The sequence below is a fragment of the Zalophus californianus genome, chromosome 10, assembly GCF_009762305.2.
Source record: "Zalophus californianus isolate mZalCal1 chromosome 10, mZalCal1.pri.v2, whole genome shotgun sequence".
In the NCBI taxonomy this organism is placed as follows: domain Eukaryota; kingdom Metazoa; phylum Chordata; class Mammalia; order Carnivora; family Otariidae; genus Zalophus; species Zalophus californianus.
In genome coordinates this window covers 95746568-95765481 of record NC_045604.1, presented here as the reverse complement: position 1 = coordinate 95765481, position 18914 = coordinate 95746568, and the positions used below count along the sequence as shown (strand labels likewise).

The following is an 18914-nucleotide window of genomic DNA, read 5'->3' as shown; positions in this document are numbered from 1 at the left end:
TTTTTAGGTGAAGTGCTCATGAAGTTTAAAAAGGCTAGTTTTCTTTCTCTGTTGACCACTTCCCTCTTCCCACCCTTCAGAAATGACTCTGCTTACCTCATGCAACCTTTGTGACTTTGAAACACCCCGTAGTGAAAAGAGCATGGAGAGAGCATGTGGGTTTGGGGTCTTTGTCCATTTTTGTCACAGATCGTCTTTAATTTTAGCAACTCCTGACCCTTTGGGAGCCTCCATTTCCTTCTTTGTGAAACAAGAGGATTGGACAAAGTGATCTCTAAAATCCTTTCAGTCGTAATCTCTGCTTCTCATTTATCCATGAGAACCAGTCAGTGGCATGAAAGCCATGTCTAGAATAATGGTGCTTAGTTGCTGACTTTTTTTTTTTTTTTTAAGATTTTATTTATTTGAGAGAGAGAGAAGAGAGCAGGAGCAGGGGGAAGGGGCAGAGGGGCAAGCAGACTCCCCACTGAGCAAGGAGCCTGACGCGAAGCTTGATCCCAGGCCCCTGAGATCATGACCTGAGCCGAAGGCAGACGCTTAACTAACTGCACCGCCCAGGTGCCTCCAGTTGATGACATTTTTAATAATGATGATGAAGTAAACTTTTCTTTAGGTAGTGGCAAACAAGAGTAAACTAGTTCTGGAGTCAGGCTCACCATCCTTCATCCTTTTTTTTTTTTTTTTTAAAGTAGGCTCCATGCCCACCGTGGAGCTCAGTGTGGGGCTTGAACTCACGGCCCTGAGATCAAGACCTGAGCTGAGAGCAAGAGTCAGTCCCTCAACCAACTGAGCCACCCAGGTGCCTCCATACTATGATCCTTTGAATAAACTATCTAAAAGGGTTTTTTCTGGCTCAGTTCCCATCATTGCCTGCTTGCTGTCTGGGTGCATAGTTGTTTGCTTTTGTTTTTAATTCTGTGACGGTTGGCTGGGCTTCTATGCAATTTATGCCATCGTTGTGGTGACCACATAGCAGGCCGAGGGGAGTTGATTTGGGGCCCCAGAAGGATACTTGCAGTTCTTTGTGTTGATTATATCCTTTGTAGCCACCGGAGAAGGAAGTAGTTGAAGTCAAAACTGACCTCTGCTCCTTCTTGCCCCCAAACACAAGGCCAAACATCACACCTTTTAAAGTCTATTCTTCAGATTCCTGAAATCTGCTGAGCTGGACCTGTGGTCACATTGTGCCTGGGACCAGATAATTAAGGGGCAAGCAGCATGGAAAGAATTGCCATTTCTTTTCTGATATGGTGGTGTAATAAAAATTATTGAACTTTTTCAGAAGCTCACACTAAGAACCTGAACTTCAACCTAAAAGTGCTTATTCTCTGTTAAAGTAAATTGCCAAGAATTACCTATGTTACGAGCATAAATTATAAATGTGAAGATGGTAAAGGGAAACACTATTTTGCTAACAAGCCTTCTGGACACAAAGCTAGTGAGAAAAAAAATACTTGATCTGGCTGTTCTTTCAGGTAAAGAATAACTTTCATTTTCAGTTGGCTTTTGCCTGGTCGTCTCCCCTTCTTCCAAATGAGAGAAAGGAGGGCTTTTGGCTGCATTTTCCATAGTGTAGGAATTTTTTATTTCTGGGAGCACAGAGCATTTCATGTCTACAGGAAAATGTATTGCCAAATGGAATATTTGGTAATACGAGGCATTCCCAGCTAAGAGAGTAAGAATGAGGGCTTTGGGGGGAAAATAGAGACAAAAGAGGTAGAGGAGAAAAACAGAAGTGTAAGGGGGGTAGTGGGGGAGGAAAGTAATGGAACTCTTTATTATTTTTATTTTTTTCAATTTTTAATTTAAATTCTAGTTAGTGAACATACCATGCAGTGTTGGTTTCAGGGGTAGAATTCAGTGGTTTATCACTTACATACAACACCCAGTGCTCATCCCAACAAGCGTCCTCCTCCTTAACGCCCATCACCCTAAAGTATGGATTGATGACCCACAGGCCTCTGGATGGACGGAGATGCTTATGAAGGGTCAGTTCTTTATTCTGTAAAGAAAAGGTGCTGCGGGGATTTCTTGTTCCTCCCCTGTTGCATTTTCTCAAGTTGTTAGAAGTAGCCCAGACTTGCACAGAATGAAGAGAAAGCTTGTGGAGGTTATATTTGAAGTTGTAGCCTTCAAGAGAATTGATGTAATAGCATTTTCAACACGCCGCTCATGGCCACTGTTTTTATATCATGCTGCTCCTGAGGGCAGTTGAGTTTATCCTGAGTTCACACTGTTGAAGGCATTTCCCGCTCTTTGGGATGAGCTTTCCCTTGGTCTGCAGTGGGGAGAGCTGTTTTCAAGGGAAACCAAGTGCCCTGCACTGCTTGAAGTGGAAAAGAGGCGTTCTGCCCGGCTGCCGTTCCCGGTGCCCTCCTCCTCCCTCATTTCGTAGATTGAATAAACAGACAACCTATTATTATGATTAAAGAAGATGGTCAAATGTTCCTTCAATTGTGTGTCCTTTAATAGATTGTAGCCTATAAGTCAACAGAATTTTAGTGGCAACTTGCCTTTACCAGTTTCTGGAAACTAAAAAATGAATCGTAAGTAATGTTTTGAATTTTGTGAAATTGATTAGAAAGAGCTAAGTGGTGTTATGCTCTTGAAGGTGTACCTTCTTCTGTCTGTTGCTTAAGGCAACTTACAACATAGTGGATATTGCCGGTGATAGAGTAACTAAAATTTGCTACGTAGGTATTTGCAAAATCATAATCGTAGTCGATGATGAAGTCATGGGCGGATGGCGTGTATGCATGTTTCTGCTCTGCCACATGTTTAGTCTTGAACTTTCATGAAGCATGCAAAGCTTAGAAATGTAAAATTGATTTAACACCCGAACGTTGGAAAGAGATCACAAACCGGTTCACATATATCTCTGTCGCTAATACTTGAATCTGGGCAAAGTGACCACAGCTCTGTTGGGATTGTGGATGTGTAAAAAAAATTGTCATGTTAGATGTAAAAGAGCATTGTGTTCATGGTTAGAATCTTAGTCCTTAGACTAAGATGAGAATACACTTTGGCTCCAAAAGGGACCTAACTAGACTGTAGAGCCCTGAGCGATGCGGCCTGTGCCTGCAAGATTCAGCCATGGAAGGACTTTGAGGTTTAATGTTCCCCCATCCTCCTTGTACCTTCGTCAGCTGGACAGCCTGCTCAGAACTTCCTTTTCCCTGCAGTTGATCCAGTCCCCCGTGACAACCCCCCTTGGGCTGATCATGTTGAAGACGACTTCAGAAGAGCTGGCTTGTCCCCGCGAGGACCTCAGCGTGGCTCGGAAGGAGGAGCTGCGGAAGCTGCTGCTGGACCAGGTGCAGGCCGTGCTCGGGCTGCTGACAGGTGAGCAGTATGGCGCTGGCGCTCTGCGGTCTTGAGCAGTTGTTCTAGTTGTGACTGTGACGGAGCTGAAAAACAGAATGTGGCATGTTCTGTCTGCCGCGAGCGCGGTGTCCGGCGTGCGGTAGGACCTCCGAATGTACTTGTGACCTACTTCCTTTACTGTCTTTATGGATTGGTCGGCCTGGGAACTGTGATTAATGAGGCTGCAGGGATGTGATTGAAATGCCAAGCACAGCATTCTCAGGAAGGTGGGTGGCAAGCACCTTATTGAAGAGGATTTGAACTTAAGATCAGGAGAAGTTGGGGGAGAGGAAGATGGGAAAGTTGCAAATTTTCTGCAGAGAAGGAAGACCAGGTGTAGAATCAGCACCCTGTGTGCTAGGTTTTAGCTGTAAGTAGCATTTTCTTCGTCATTTTGTTTGTCAGAGCCTTGTGACGGCGTGTGGGGAGTAAGAATAAACAGAAAGCAAAAGCAAACCGCAGAATGAAACAGGAAGGTGGGACGAGGGTGGAGCGTGTTGGCCCAGTAGGGCCAGGCTGCTCATGAAGAGGCACAGGTGCAGCCCTGGTCCCAGAACCCTTGAGGCACGGGTTGGGGGGGAGGGTGGGGGTGGGGGCCCAGGCTTGCTGCTGGAAGGGTTGTTGTAGTGAAAAAAGCCTTTTTAAAAAAATCTCCAGCTCCTCTGCCTGGCTTTCCTCTTGGCTGTCTAGGAACTTTTTTCTTTTGTAGGGGTTACAGAAGTGCTTGACATGCAGTGGGCACTTAAAATCGGTGAAGAATGCTTGATCAGAAGTAAATTTGTCATTTGCCCCCTGTCCTTCCCTGCATCCCTAGGGGAAACCCACACCTCAGAACATTTCATTCAGAGCACATTTATTGATGCCCCCAACGAGAGGTTACATTTCTGCAGTTAAGGACCATGTCTGATATCTCTCTATCCTACTGTGCAGACATTAAAATTTTTAAAATTGGGATTAGTTCACATAGCATAAAATCCACCTTTACAATGTTACAACTCTGTGGTTTTTAATATATTCACAGAGTTGCACAGCGATCATACCATCTAATTCCAGAACATTTTCCTTACCCCCTCCCGCCAAGCCCTTGGAAACCACTAATCTGGCTGTCTCTGGATTTTCCTATTTGGCCTTTTCATAAAAAAGAAATCATACAGTATGTGGCGTTTTGTGTCTGGCTTCTTTTTCATAGTGTGATACTTCAAGTTTCATCTGTAATATTAAATATTTTGAAAACAGTATTTTCAAAAGCTTTTACAATCCATCATCTTATGTGGTAGGTTCTGTAAGGAGATACAGAAAGGAATAATACGCAGTCTCTGCCTCTAGTATGGGGTACTCTAGTAGGAGAGAAAGACAGCTAAAACCAGTGTGTTAAGAATTATAGTAGAGGTGTGTTTTACGTGCAGGCAGAACTGAGCAGACAAAACTCTGGGAAAGATGACAGCTGGGTGTAACTCTGAGGGACTGATAGCAGCCATCAGTCTGGGCGGGGGGGGGGGGTGCGGGGGAAGGTCAAGTTTGGAGGGAGGGAGGAGAGCAGGTCAGAGGTTGGTGTGGACGGAGTAGCACACAGTTCAGCGTGTGCAGCCTTGTGTGGGGGTGGGGCAAGGCCAGATGGGCCAGCAGAGAGGCCTGAGGCAGAGATTGTGTGGGATGCTGCTGTTGGCTGGGTGAGGAGGTAAGGAGTAGCAGCAGGTTTGTGGGGGATAATAAAGGGAGTTTGGAACATCCGAGTGGTGTTGTCCAGGAATGTCCACTTGGACATACGGTGGAGAGAGGGATGTTTGATCAGAGATACGAGATCATTTTTCTCAATCTTGATTTTCATAGGTTAGACTTCATTTCTCTCTTAAACTCAGTTTCTCCTTTCTTGATAGGTATCTTGGAGACTGTCTGGGACAAACACAGTGTCACTGCTGCCACCCCACCACCATCCCCGACCCCAGGAGAAAGTGGTATGGTCTGCCCACCACATAGGCTCTTCCTCTTTTTAAATGCAGTTTGGGGTCTCGATGGGGTAGCGATTGCTTACCTATGCCACATACAGATGCTGATTCTTCCTTGATCTATTTTTGGCCTTTCTGCCCATGTTTTCTAAGGAGCTAGCTCTGCTTAGTTCTTCGTAAGTACTTGTACTTTCTTTCTTTTTTTAAAGATTTTTTTATTATTTATTTATTTGAGAGAGAGAGAATGAGAGATAGCACGAGAGGGAAGAGGGTCAGAGGGAGAAGCAGACTCCCCGCCGAGCAGGGAGCCCGATGTGGGACTCGATCCTGGGACTCCAGGATCATGACCTGAGCTGAAGGCAGTCGCTTAACCAACTGAGCCACCCAGGCACCCCAGTACTTGTACTTTCTAATATATTTTGAACGACTTATGTTGTTTCTTCTTTACCTGTCAGAAAGATGACATCCTTCCTTTGATCTTCTGTCATCCACCTCCATGCCCTTCAGTTTACAGCTCTTGGTTGTCCCTTCTGGTTTGTTTTTTGCTTTTTCTCAGATTTCATGGTGTCTTGCTCATGCTGGGGTTAGGATGTGCCCGTGGGCTTGATAGGTCTGCTGTGCAGTTACGCAGGGGTCAAGGTCACAAGAGCTGGTTGGCTTCCTGAAGGAGGAGGGGGAGGAAGAGGATGTGGAGGACTTTGTTCCCTACTTGGGGCTTAGGGAGGGTGAGGTCAGTGTGCAGTAATCAGCATTGACTTTACATCAGTTCAGAATAATTTGATCAAGCGTGGGCATATTTGCAGTGTCAGTAACTCGTTTACTGGTGGCTAATTATCCACAGTTATATTAGTACCTTTTTCAAAAGTCAAAGTGCAGTTTGCTTAAAAATGGCTACTTTCAATGGTAGATAGAAAGAGGAAATTGTGTTTGAGTAGAAACTTTTAGTTTCTGAATGCTTGTGTTTTACATTGAATGATTACAGATGCTTTTCAAGTAGAGTACGTCCTGTGAATTGCACACATTTTTTCCTCTACCATAAAGGTTGGTATGGCTAATGAAAGATTTCCCCATCTTTCTCCTTTACCCCAGGAAACAGGCTGTTGAAATCAGACCCCTCCAAGCCTGAGCTGTTTCATGTAGCCTGTTGTTGTTAATAAGTGGACATTAAAATTCTTGCAGAGCTGCTGTGGAGCTGAAAATATAGCGTGATGTTTTGAGGACAGCTCATAGTAAACTAATTTATTCCAGATTCCATTTATCATACTGGGATAAAAACTGTTAGTCATTTGTCACACTTGTTAGATTAAACACTATTATAGAGTTTGAGAGTGTATTAAAAGCCGACAGGGATTTGAACTTTATTTGTACTTGGTAGCTTTCATTTTCAGTGTGGATATTTGAGATGACTTAGCAGATTTATATTTTGCAATATTTGGTGATTAAAGAAAAAAATTGCAAATGAGGCAGAGCTTTGATTTTTATGAGTGTATGCTTTGGAATCTCCTGCAGTTGGGCTGATCTTAAAATGTGTCATTTCATTTAAATAATAGTTTGCAAAGATTAGTTCTGTTGGATCGGATTTGGTTTTAGGTAGGTGAATACTGGCTTAGCATTCAGTTTGGAGTTAGCAGTTTGCTCTAGTAAAACTTGTTTTTCAGAGATCATTTTCCAGTGCCAAAAGCTGTGTGTTTTAGTTGGCTTTGTTCAGCTGCATGTTCTGAGCAAACTCCATTTCTGCTTTGATAAACCTGTTTTCCTGGAGGCCAGGTTGGGGAATATCAGATAATACAAATCAAAAATATATGCTTACCTCTCTTCTGCGTTGCCTAGGTTTTGTTGATGAGGTAAGGTGAAACACAGTATGAACTAACTTGATATTTCCATATAAACAAAACCTAAAAATGTGGTGCGTACTTCTTGAAAATTGCCTCTTAGGCACTATTAAAACATTTTTGAAGTCTTGAATTTTAGTATTTGAGAAAAGGCAAAAGAAATGGAGACTGCTGGGGGCCTGGGAAGTGAAGTAGGCTTTTAAGCTGACGTACTTCTCCTGAAAAAACAATAGGCTTACACGTTCATGTGATACGCCTTTTTTCTTTTTATGACGGTTGCAAGTGAAGCTGTCAGATCTTGTTCCATTATTTGGACAGTGCTGATGATTTAATTAACATTTGTTTTGATGGTTTTGCTCAACTGCCTCTGTGCGTTGAAGACACCAAGTGAAGCAGTAAAACTTCTAAGAAGATTGTTTAGCTTTAGTGACCATAAGCTCACTATTGTGGAGGAAAATCATTCTGAGAAACCTTAGTGAGTAAAGGAAACCCAGTGAGTAAACCAGATACTTCGTCCCGTCACCCCCCGCCCCCCCCGCCCTGCCAACCCGGGTTGGCACTCCCTGCCTGCCTCTCTCTGCCCTACCCGAGTCCCCATGCAGCTCTCTGGCAGCCCCTTGGCTTTTGGCATTTTTTTCCTCATACGCTTTCTGGTAACATTGATTTCGGTCTGATCACTTTAAAAGAAAAAAGCCCAGGAACTAGTCCCTGCAACGGCTACTCTAACAGTCTGGATATAGAAAAAGCTTTGAAGGGTGCTTGTGGTCTGCTTTGCAGAATAGTTCCTCAAATTGTTGCCTTATCTTTTAAACTTGCCTCACTAGACCAGAATCCTGTGACATAGATGATGGTTTTATCTCTCATTTACAAACAAGGAAACGGGGTTGGGGTTGGGGGGAGTCCCATCGCCAGTAAGTGTCAGAGCAGGGATGGAAACCTATCTGAGCCTAGGTGCGTGGTCTTCGTCCTAAGTCTGCTTTCTCCGCCACTGTCCCCACGTCTGCCGGCCTCCTCCTTCCCCAGGCTTAGAGCCCTGGCTGTGCCATCTACTCTGTGTCTTCCCTGACCGCTGGCCCCTGTGCTGGGAAAGGAGAGGAGGGGTCCTCTGAGGACCTCTGCATGCTGAGGCTGGGGCCTCCTGCTGCACTGGGGCAGCCTCAGCCCTCTTCCTTCCTTAGCCTTCTCTTGTCCTCACCTCTCTTTGCTTGGACAAGTAGGGGGGCAGGGAGGAAGCCAGGAACAACATGAAATGGTGTAAATAACTGAGATTCTGAGTTTGCTTTCGTCGTTCTGCGATAAAACTTGAGACCCTATCTTTCCCGTCTGCATGGTGCGTTCTCTCGAGTATGGATCTGTATATATACTGGCAATGGCAGGTTTCCGGGGAGCTCAGATTGGTGGAGACCAGTTTATACCTTTCTGTTTTCTCCCAGACTTTGCAAATTGCAGGTCTTTGTGCACTTGCAAATCTTTCCACATATCCCCTTATAAGTATTCCCTTTTAAGCTACTTGTAGGAAGATGGGACTGGGGAGGGCCACTCAACTCCTGTGAGCTCATTTTATCCCTCAGGCTCCTTGAATGGAGTTTTTCCCCATTTTGCTGGATTGAGGCTACAGTGAGATCCCTGTTTCTTATTTGGGGCTATTTTTGTCCTGCAGTAGCTTTTAGGCAACATGGGGAAATATTTTAGCTAACATAATGAGAGGAGAGGGTACTACTGGCATCTGATAAGTGGAAGCCACGGGTGCTGCTGAATATCCCACGATGCGCAGAACATTAAAGAATTAATTATCCAGTGCCAAATGTCAGTAGTGCTGAGGTTGAGAAACTCTGAGTTAGTAAATGTAGAACTGAATAGAAAACATTAAATTTTAATAATTAAAAAAGTAAAAAAGCCAAAGGGATCTTTGCATGAATGCTTAACCCGTCTGGGTTGCCTCCAACTGAGTAAATGCAGCAGAGTTGTCCACGACCTCTTGGCAGGGGTTGTGTACTGCCGCCAGAGCCTGGCCTGATTCAGAGAAGCTGAAGTCGTCTGCAGGCTTGATTATAATCAAGGTATACCCTCTTGCATAGGTAGCTTGTTTAAGCTCTCTCGGGTTTGCATTGGAAACGCTGCAGCATGAAGCAGAGTCCCTCTCTTCTGTGGGAATTCCTTCCCACTTCGATTAAAATACAAGTTTTGAAAAATTCTTTGTAACCTACTAAAAGACTTTGGAACATTTGAAGTTGAATAAAACCATTTTCATTGAGAACAACCTTCAGAGATTCTTGTTTTGAGGGGAGAAAAATAATTGGTCATCTTATCCACTTAAATAATTTTTACCTTGCATCACCCCGTTCAGCATTTGTCCTTGTGCGCTTATCTTTCTGAAGTTGCGGTCATGGCATACATGCTGTTTTACTCAGGACTTCGGATCATGCATATTTTTCTGCATTTGAATATTAGCTCTCTTCCAGATCACTTTTCCTGGCTGCATGATCTTTCCAGTTGACCTGCTTTTTGGGAAGGAGCATAGGCTTAGGGGCCAGACCTCTGTTTCCGTTTCTGCTCTACTTATTAGCTGAGGAACATGGGGGAAACGCTTAATCTCTCTGTATCTTAGTTATTCTAACAGTTTGTAAATGCAGATAATAATACCTACCTTAGAGCTGTGAGCATGAGATGAGAATACGTATGTAAAGTGCTTAGTGCTGCACTGTGCATATAATAATAGCACATCAAATGGGAGCTGTTCGTCACATAATTATTGTTGTTTTGCCAACCCCCCCCCCCGTTAGCAGTCCTATTCTGGAAAAATTCTTCTGAGCTAAAGAGTAGGGACAACTTTTTTGTTTTGTTTTCGTTTTTAAAGCCACAGTTTATTTCTATTTAAAAATGTTCAAGAGACTTTAAATAGGTCCAGAGGCCCAGAGATGTTCAGGTTTAATAGAAGATCATACTGAGTTGGTGTCTTTTGGTTCCTCCTTTGCTAAAGCCTCCATTTGATTCCGGTTAATTATTTGCCCCGATAATTCTTCTAGTTGGGTAGTGGTGATTTCTCTGACTCCAGCATCTTCGGTAAATGGCCACCGGTTCATGAATGACGAGAAAAGCAATGCCAGAAACTGTCACTGTCATTGAGTGAGAGAAAGTTGTACATATGACTCAAGTGGACAGCCACCACAGCAATTCAAAACTCACCTTATTAATCCAGTAGCAAACTGGATAAGTATTTGCAGATTGTACTTGAACATCCTTCTTGCGTTATTCTTTGAAACCAGGTCCTCTCATTATCAGCGTGGGTAGCTGAGATCATGATGAGCCTCATCTAGTATTAACTGCAGCTCTTTCTCGGGGTGCCTGGATGGCTCAGTTGGTTAAGCATCTGACTTGGCTCAGGTCACGATCTCATGGGTCATAGGATCGAACCCCTGTGGGCTCTTCTGCGCTCAGTGGGGAGTCTCCTTGAAGATTCTCTCCCTCTACCCTCTAGTGCTCTATCTCTCCTCTCTCTCTCAAAGAAATAAAATCTTTTGGAAAAAATGCAGCTCTTTCAGACAGAAGCCGGTGAACACCTTACAAGATAAGATACCAGGGGACTTTTTGATCTACTTTTAACAATAGAGATTAAACCCCTTATTAATAAATCACAAAATTCTCATTTTAATGGCCGAGGAGGTGAGGCTGAGAAAGGTTAACTAATCTGTTCATGTTCATCTGCATTAGTGTAAGGCAGGAGTTCTCAATAGATCTGGGGGCCCTGGAGGTCCCACAAGCCCTTTCACGGGTCCCAAAGGTCAAATATATGTTCATAAAAATACTAAGACGTTATTTGTCATTTTTACTCCTTCTCTCATGAGTATACTGAATAAAACTCATTCAGATCCCACACTGCAATTAACCTTTAAGAAATTATTACTAGTAAAATTTTTATATTGTATTAAAGAACAGGTACAGTCACTTAGGAAGGCCGCAGAAACGTTTTAGTCTTTGTCAGTTGCATATCTGTGCGAAGCCGTTTTCTTCATATACTTCAGTGAAAACAGCATATTGCAGCAGATTGAAGCAGATTAAAGAGTCTGTCTTCTTTTAAGCCAGACAGACATTACAGAGATTTCCAAAAATGTACAGTGCTATTCTCACTTATTTGTTGGCGGTAAACTACATTTTCTTCATTTAAAAATATTTTATGCTAACATGTAATGCGTTTATTAAGTGAATATTTGAAAACTTTTTAATTTCTGTTTAATTTTTATTTAATTTCTGTGTGACGAATATCAACAGAAATAACCTGCATACACAAAAGTTCTTTGACATCCTCAGTAATTTTTAAGAGTATAAAGGGGTTTTGGGGCCAAAATGTTTGAGAACTGCTGCTATGTAAAGCACAAAATACAGTATAGAAATGTAGCCAGTGTTCTACCATCGAGAAATAACACCATTCCAGGTGCCTCTTTATATGTAGTTACAGAGACAGTAAGCTAAATAAAAAGACAAAGTGGCATCATATATTTTTATTTTTTAATTTTTAGTTTTTTAGAGATTTTATTTTTTAAAAATGTATTTATTTGTCAGAGAAGGAGAGAGGGAGAGGGAGAGAGAGAGCATGAACAGGGGGAGCAGCAGGTAGAAGGAGAAGCAGGCTCCCCGCCGAACAAGGAACCCAACATGGGACTTGTTCCCAGGACCCTGGTATCATGACTTGAGCCAAAGGCAGAAGCTTAACCGACTGAGCCACCCATGTGTCCCTATTTTTAAGTAATCTCTATACCCAACATGGGGCTTGAACTCACAGACCCTGAGATCAAGAGTCCCTTACTCTTCTGACTGACCCAGCCAGGTGCCCTCAGTTTTATTTTTAATAAAAACAAATTATAATTTTACCTGAATTTAATGGGAGGTTTTAAAATGAAAGGAATTGCTTTTTCCACACGGGATATTAGTTTGTAAAAGATACCTCTAGGCTTAAGAAAAATAAAAGATGAAAACCAATTTCTTACTACATGTTTTAATTCTAGCCCATATATTTTGAGACTTCTTGCTTGTGAAAGAAGATTGGCTAGCACACCCTCTGTGATTCCTACATCTGTTTAGTCTTGATTCTATATTTAATTCAGTGCTTGCTTTGGTCCCCTTGCCACAGCTGCTCCCTTCCTTAATTCTTCATTTTTATTTATTGCTTTATTTGCATGGTTTCACTATTCACTCTCCTCCCTAAGAAGAGTTTGGGAGGCCGGGGGTGGTGCCTGGGTGGCTCAGTCGGTTAAGTGTCTGCCTTCAGCTCAGATCCTGATCCCAGGGTCCTGGGATCAAGCCCTGCATCGGGCTTCCTGCTCAGTGGGGAGTCGGCTTCTCCCTCTGCCCGCCCCCCCGCCACTCGTGCGCACACTCGCTCACTCTCTCTGTCAAATGAATAAATAAAATCTTAAAAAAAGAGAGAGAGAAGAAGAGTTTGTGGGCAATATATTACTTGAGTTTCTGTGTTTGAGAAGATGTCCTCTTCCTTTGTACTCAAAGGGGAGCCTTGGGTTAAGTTATTCCCTGCCCCAGCACTTGCGAACACAGTACTACTGTTGTCTGGCTTCTTGTGTGCTGTGAGGAAGTCTGTGGTGTTTTCTCCTTGGTGTATGTGTTTTTTTGGCCTACGTTTCTTCCTTATTCCTAAAATTCTTAGTATTGATTAGCTGTTATCATTTCTTCTTGGGGCAGAATAAGCCCCTTTCTTTTGTATACATACCTCTTTATTTCAGGTAAGTTTTTTTCTTGTTATAGTTTTGAATATTTGTCTTTTGTCCTCTCTAAAATCATTTTATAGCTTTTTTGCAATCCCATTTCAGTTTACATGATTTTCTTTAGTTTAATGCTTCTCAAAAGTTAAGCAAGCATGTTGGAGGTTCCTCAGAAAGTTCAAAATAGAACTACCCCACGATCTAGCAATCGCACTACTGAGTATTTACCCAAAGAATACAAAAACATGAATTTAAAGGGATAATGCACCCCTATGTTTATAGCAGCATTATTTATAATAGCCGAGATATGGAAGCAGCCCAAGTGTCTATCAATTAATGAATAGATAAAGAAGATGTGGTATATATATGCAATGGAATATTGTCAGCCATAACAAAGAATGAAATCTGGGGCACCTGGGTGGCTCATTCATTAAACGTCTGTCTTTGGCTCAGGTCATGATCCCAGGGTCCTGGGATCGAGCCCCACGTTGGGCTCCCTGCTCCACGGGAAGCCTGCTTCTCCCTCTCCCACTCCCCCTGTTTGTGTTCCTTGTCTCACTGTGTCTCTCTCTGCCAAATAAATAAATAAAATCTTAAAAAAAAATGAAATCTTGCCATTTGCAATGACATGGATGGAACTAGAGAGTATAATGCTAAGTGAAATAAGTCAGTCAGAGAAGGACAAATACCATATGATTTCACTCCTATGTGGAATTTCAGAAGCAGAACAAGCGAGGAAAGGAAAAAGAGGCAAACCAAGAAACAGACTGTTAACTGTAGAGAACAAACTGACATTACCAGAGGGGAGGTAGGTGGGGGATGGGTGAAATAGATGATAGGGATTAAGGAATATACTCGTGATGAGTACAGGGTGATTAAAGTAAAAACTTAAAAAAAAAAACCTAAAAAAATTAAGCAAGCATAAGAATCACTTCTTGGAGAGTGTGTAAAAACAGGTTTTTGGGCCACACTCCTCCAGGATCTTCCGCAGTACATGTGGGGTGGGGCTTGATAATTCGTATTTCTCACAATTTCCCAGATTGTGCTGATGGTGCAGGTCTACAGACCTAATCTCGAGTAGCCCAGTAGTTCTCAAAAGTTTTAGTCTCTGGACCCCTTTACTGTCTCTTTTTTAAATTGAAATATAATTGACATATAACACTGTTTCAGGTGTACAACATAATGATTTGATATGTGTTAAATGTTGCAAACTGATCGCAAGAGAAAGTTAACATCCTATTACCACACATAGTTAAATTTTTTTTTCTTAGGATGAGAACTTTTAAAAATTTACTCCCCTAGCAACTTTCAAATATACAATACGGTATAGTTAACTAACTATAGTCACAGCTGTACATGACGTCCTCCGTACTTCTTTTATCTTATAACTGGAAGTTTGTATCTTTTGACTCTCTTCACCCATTTTGTCTACCCTGCCACCCAGACCCCTTTATTCCTAAAAATTATCGAGGTCCTCAAAGAGCTTTATGGGTTATATCTCTTGATATTAATACTGGGAACATTTACATTGATTCATTTAAGATTCTTTTTTTTTTTTTTTAATTTATTTGAGAGAGAGCGCGAACCACGAGCAGGGGAGGGGGCAGAGGGATAAGCAGGCTCCCCTCTGATCAGGGAGCCTGACGTGGGACTCGATCCCAGGACCCTGGGATCATGACCTGAGCCGAAGGCAGATGCTTAACGGACTGAGCCACCCAGGTGCCCTACATTGATTCATTTAAAAAGAGCTGTGATGAACTCTGCATATAAACAAGTGATATGTTTTCATGAAAAATACTTTCTCCAAAGCAAACAAAAATTTACTGAGCACCAAGGAGTGTGAATGGCTTTCTTTTACATTTCTGTAGATCTCTTTAATATGGAGCTTAATGAAAGATGGCTTTTGCTTTCTCTCTGTTGTAGGTAAATTGGTTTGTGCGAGACTCAATAGTGTGTATGTTGAAAGCTCTTTGTATTTCCAGGTGACTTACTGAGTAACCTGTTGCAGAGTCCTAGTTCAGCCAAACTGTTGAATCAGCCAATCCCCATCCTTGATGCGGAGAGTGAGTATATCTGTTCCCTGGCCTTGGAGTGCCTGGCCCATCTCTTCAGTTGGATTCCTCTGTCTGCCAGCATCACCCCATCCCTCCTAACCACCATCTTCCACTTTGCGCGCTTTGGCTGTGACATCCGGGCCAGAAAGATGGCGTCTGTTAACGGCAGCAGCCAGAACTGTGTGTTGGGTCAGGAGCGCGGCCGGCTTGGGGTCCTGGCCATGTCCTGCATCAATGAACTCATGTCCAAGAACTGTGTGCCTATGGAATTCGAGGAGTACTTACTACGTATGTTCCAGCAGACTTTCTACCTCCTGCAGAAAATCACCAAGGATAACAATGCCCACACGGTGAAGAGCAGGCTGGAAGAACTCGATGAGAGGTAATGAAAACAGGTGTGGAGTCGGCCGTGTCCTGAGAAGGGGCCGTGACTGTTTGTCACCCTGTGCTTCGTAGTGTCTGTAATCCTCTTTGGTTTCAGAGTGTGGGGCTCCTGATGAGGAATGGACACGTAGGTGTGTACCAGTAAGTCTGAGCTTAGCTGGAAGGGCTAGGGTGGCTAGGGGGATGAGCCGAGCTGGGAAAGTGACTGTGAATTGTGTAGGTGTGTTGTCTTTCCCCCGCTCTGCCTCCTGTCCTCCCTTCTGCCCTCCCCCCCACCCTGCCCCGTCCTCACGATTCGCCTGCAGGTCTGAGGTGGCGCAGGAGCCGAATCTGCTGCTCGTGCGTAGCCAGGAGCGTGGGAGGAGGCCGTGGAGGTACAGGAGCTCTAACACCCCCTCTTCACTTGATGTTGCCCGCCAGTGTTTACTGCCGGACCCTTCCCAAGTGAAACCGTGCAGTGTAGAGGAATGGTGTTGCTCTGAGCTCCGCACAGAGGGCCCACTTGCATCCAGAGACAGAGATGTGAATGAGGGCACGTGTTACACGTGGCACAGACTTGGGTTTCTTTGTTACCTCCCCTTGAGTGGAACCGAGAATGACCTCGCTTTTCTTTCTGAAGTACTCCAAAAGATGACTCCGTCACGGTACCGTGAGGTGTGGTCTTCTGGATGATGTCCTTTATCTGTCCCACAGCTTTCGGTGATGCGATGCCACCGCTGCGTCCCAGCGAGCGGGGAAACTGGAAACTTACAATACCAGCATCATGTTGACGGTTCAGAAACATCCCGGCGGATAAATCGTATTGAGTTAGAAAATATTTATAGATTGCCAGGCAGCAAATGTTGTTAATGTCTTAATCCATTTTCCTTGGCTTGTTTTTTGTTCCAAAGCTAGCAGAGTTAAGGCATTTTCCTTTTCCTTAGAGTTAAGCAGCAGAATAGAAAGTCAAGTGTTTAAAGATCGTCCTAGTGCTTTTTAAATTTAGCAGTTTTATTAAGGGTTTTCTAAAGTTCAAAACGTGGATTCTTAAGATTCTTTTGGTTTGGTTCATTGTAAACAAGCTTTGTGTGAAATTTTGTTTGTATAGTCACAAAAGAGCTCATAATCCTGTATGGTGATGTGTTGGTTTTATTTTTCATTATTTTGTAATAGCTTTCTCTACAAATGCAAAGGCATCAGTATGCAAACACACAATTTTATATCCTTTCTAGCTTTCGTTAAGAAAGGCTGTATTTTCATATGTTAACAAAAAGTCCAGCTGCTCGCACCAACCATCAGGTATCCGCTGTTCTGAGTTGTACTTGTAGCACAGTGTTCGTGATGGCTCACATTTGGGCGGTAGAGGAATGTGGTCACGGCTTGTCAATGTAATGCTTTTGTTATATGTAACTTTTGTGCTTTTGGTTTTATATTTTAATCCTGTGCTTCCTCTTGCCCTGAGAAAGCTGAGAGGTGCCCGGAAGCAGAAAGGTGACCTAAACAGTACTGTGTGCTTGCTTCCTGGCTCTCGGGCCCCTGACCACTAATTCTAAACAGCTAAGTCCATTCTCAGTTGTTTAGGAGCTTCTGACCTGGGGCCTCTGCCCCTCTTCTCCCCCAGTGCCTGTTTCTAACCTTCTACTGCTCATTAGCACCTGTGCCAGAAGGTGGGCAAGGGAAAGAAAATGAGGTGAAATAAAATCTAGAGTTTCAGCTACTGAATGGCCCTTGTCTGTATGCTTCAAAAATTGGGTTGGAGATTAAGATGAAATCGAGGCAGGGCGGCATTGACCCAGGACTTCTGTTTATTTTATGGGTGGCAGGGAATTGAGTGCATCTTCCTAATGATGGCTCTGAATAACCACAGCAAAAGATCACGTGATAAGCAGAGCGACGAATGAGGAGCTCCCGCTCTTGAGTATCCATGATCCAAGGCATCAGAGAGAAGTCTCCTCATACCTGACTTTCTCTAAAAACAGTTGATTCAAATGCCTTACTGTGTTTCAAGGACTTGGTCCCATGATCCACAGAGATGGCCATTCTCCTTATCAAGCAAATTAATGGTTTTTATTTTTGTTTTTTTAAACTGCTAAAAAGCTTACACGTACGTTTTAGCTACTAGCCGTGCAGAGGTCAGAGAAGCGGGTTGGCCGCTGGGTCATACCCAGGAACGGTATGGGACATTTGATTTATGGGCCAATTTTGCTCTTCTAAGTAGTAGCCTTTTTCTTCCCCCTTTATTATTTTGCATAATCCTTTCAAAAAAAAAAGCTTTTTGAGTGGTGAGTTTCAGAATTGCCTGCAGCCATTAATTAATTTTTGACTAAGGCCTGTAGTGAATCTTTATCTTTGTTTATTGGTCTCTGAAATGTGATTTATGGAGGTATGTCCATCTCATTTTCTAATCACCTTTTGGTATTGAGGGGCTTACAATGACAGTTGCTGAAATGTGAGAGTGATGATGTGCTGTGTGTTTAGTAACAGCAGTCTCTTATCCTTGCAGCTGGGACCCACACTCCTCTGGGAAATGATACTGTGAATTCACAGGAATTGGGGAGTCACTGTGCTGGGAAAGGAAAAAGCACTGGCGTGGGAGTGGATGGGGGTCCCACTCTGCCATGAGCTGGCTCAGCAACCTTGGGTGGGTCACTTTATCACCCTGGGCCTCGTCTGGCCAGTGAAGCACCAGACTCAGTTGTCCTCGGGGCCTGTCCAGCTTGGGCAGCCCTCCTCCCTTATTTTTGCAATCACTTTCAGAGTGGACTGGGGTGGACTTGTGTTTAATTAGCACTGGGAGCCAGAGGGCGGGGCAAGGGGGGAGCACGAGCATTAGGTTGCAAGCCTGCATAGACTTTACCTGGATGCCATGCCTTTGGTCTAGCTTTGTTTTGTTTTTGTTCTTAGCACATTCATTTTAATACTTTGGCCCCCTAGCAAAGACAACCAGCCTTCCGGACTTGCCACATTGAAATGATGCACATGCTCTGCCCACCGACTTCTTAGTACCTTTTCCTTTCACTTGAATTGGGTCATAATGTGAAGGAGTTAGAATCTGTGAGAGCACTAGTTTATAAGATGCCTTAATAGAGAGTGTCTGAGGATTAAAGTTGCTTTTCTGCTATGTTTCAGGTGGTAATGGAATGAAGGGTTGCCTGACCTGTAGGTAATTGTTGCAGGCCTTTATATTTTTAACTGAAAAGTATTTTAAATCTATATAGTTCTGTACTGAAAGAAATTTGGATTGAATTTGAGTTTTCTTCTAAGGAGGTGGCTGGGATTCTGATTGTCACCCTTCGTCTTCTTGTCTTACTTAGCTACATCGAGAAGTTTACTGACTTCCTGAGGCTCTTTGTGAGTGTCCACCTGAGAAGAATCGAGTCCTACTCCCAGTTCCCCGTGGTGGAGTTTTTGACGCTTTTGTTCAAGTACACGTTTCATCAGGTAAAACACCAGAACTGCTCATCCTTTCCCCCTGAAAAAAAAAGTCCACTCTGTTGCTTTCAGGGGAAAGAGCTTCTTTATTTCCCAAACATTTATATAGTACTTACTTTGTGAAGATTAACACATGTATCCTTTGTAACAACCCTTGGAGGTGGGTATTCCTAACTGTCTCCATTTTCCAGAATAAAGAAACTGAGGCAC

The 18914-nt window shown here is 43.3% G+C and overlaps 1 protein-coding gene across 3 annotated transcripts in view; it reads left to right on the top strand.

The window, feature by feature from the left end:
- XPO6 (exportin 6) overlaps positions 1–18914 on the top strand; it is a 101681-nt gene that overhangs the window by 35901 nt on the left and 46866 nt on the right. For 2 of the 3 annotated variants that reach the window (XM_027609992.2, XM_027609990.2), the window contains 4 exons: positions 3183–3342; positions 5241–5318; positions 14838–15291; positions 18587–18713. In XM_027609992.2, the coding sequence (XP_027465793.1) occupies positions 3183–3342; positions 5241–5318; positions 14838–15291; positions 18587–18713 (819 nt within the window). The remainder of the gene's footprint in view (positions 1–3182; positions 3343–5240; positions 5319–14837; positions 15292–18586; positions 18714–18914) is intronic. The other variant, XM_027609991.2, reaches the window with a different exon arrangement.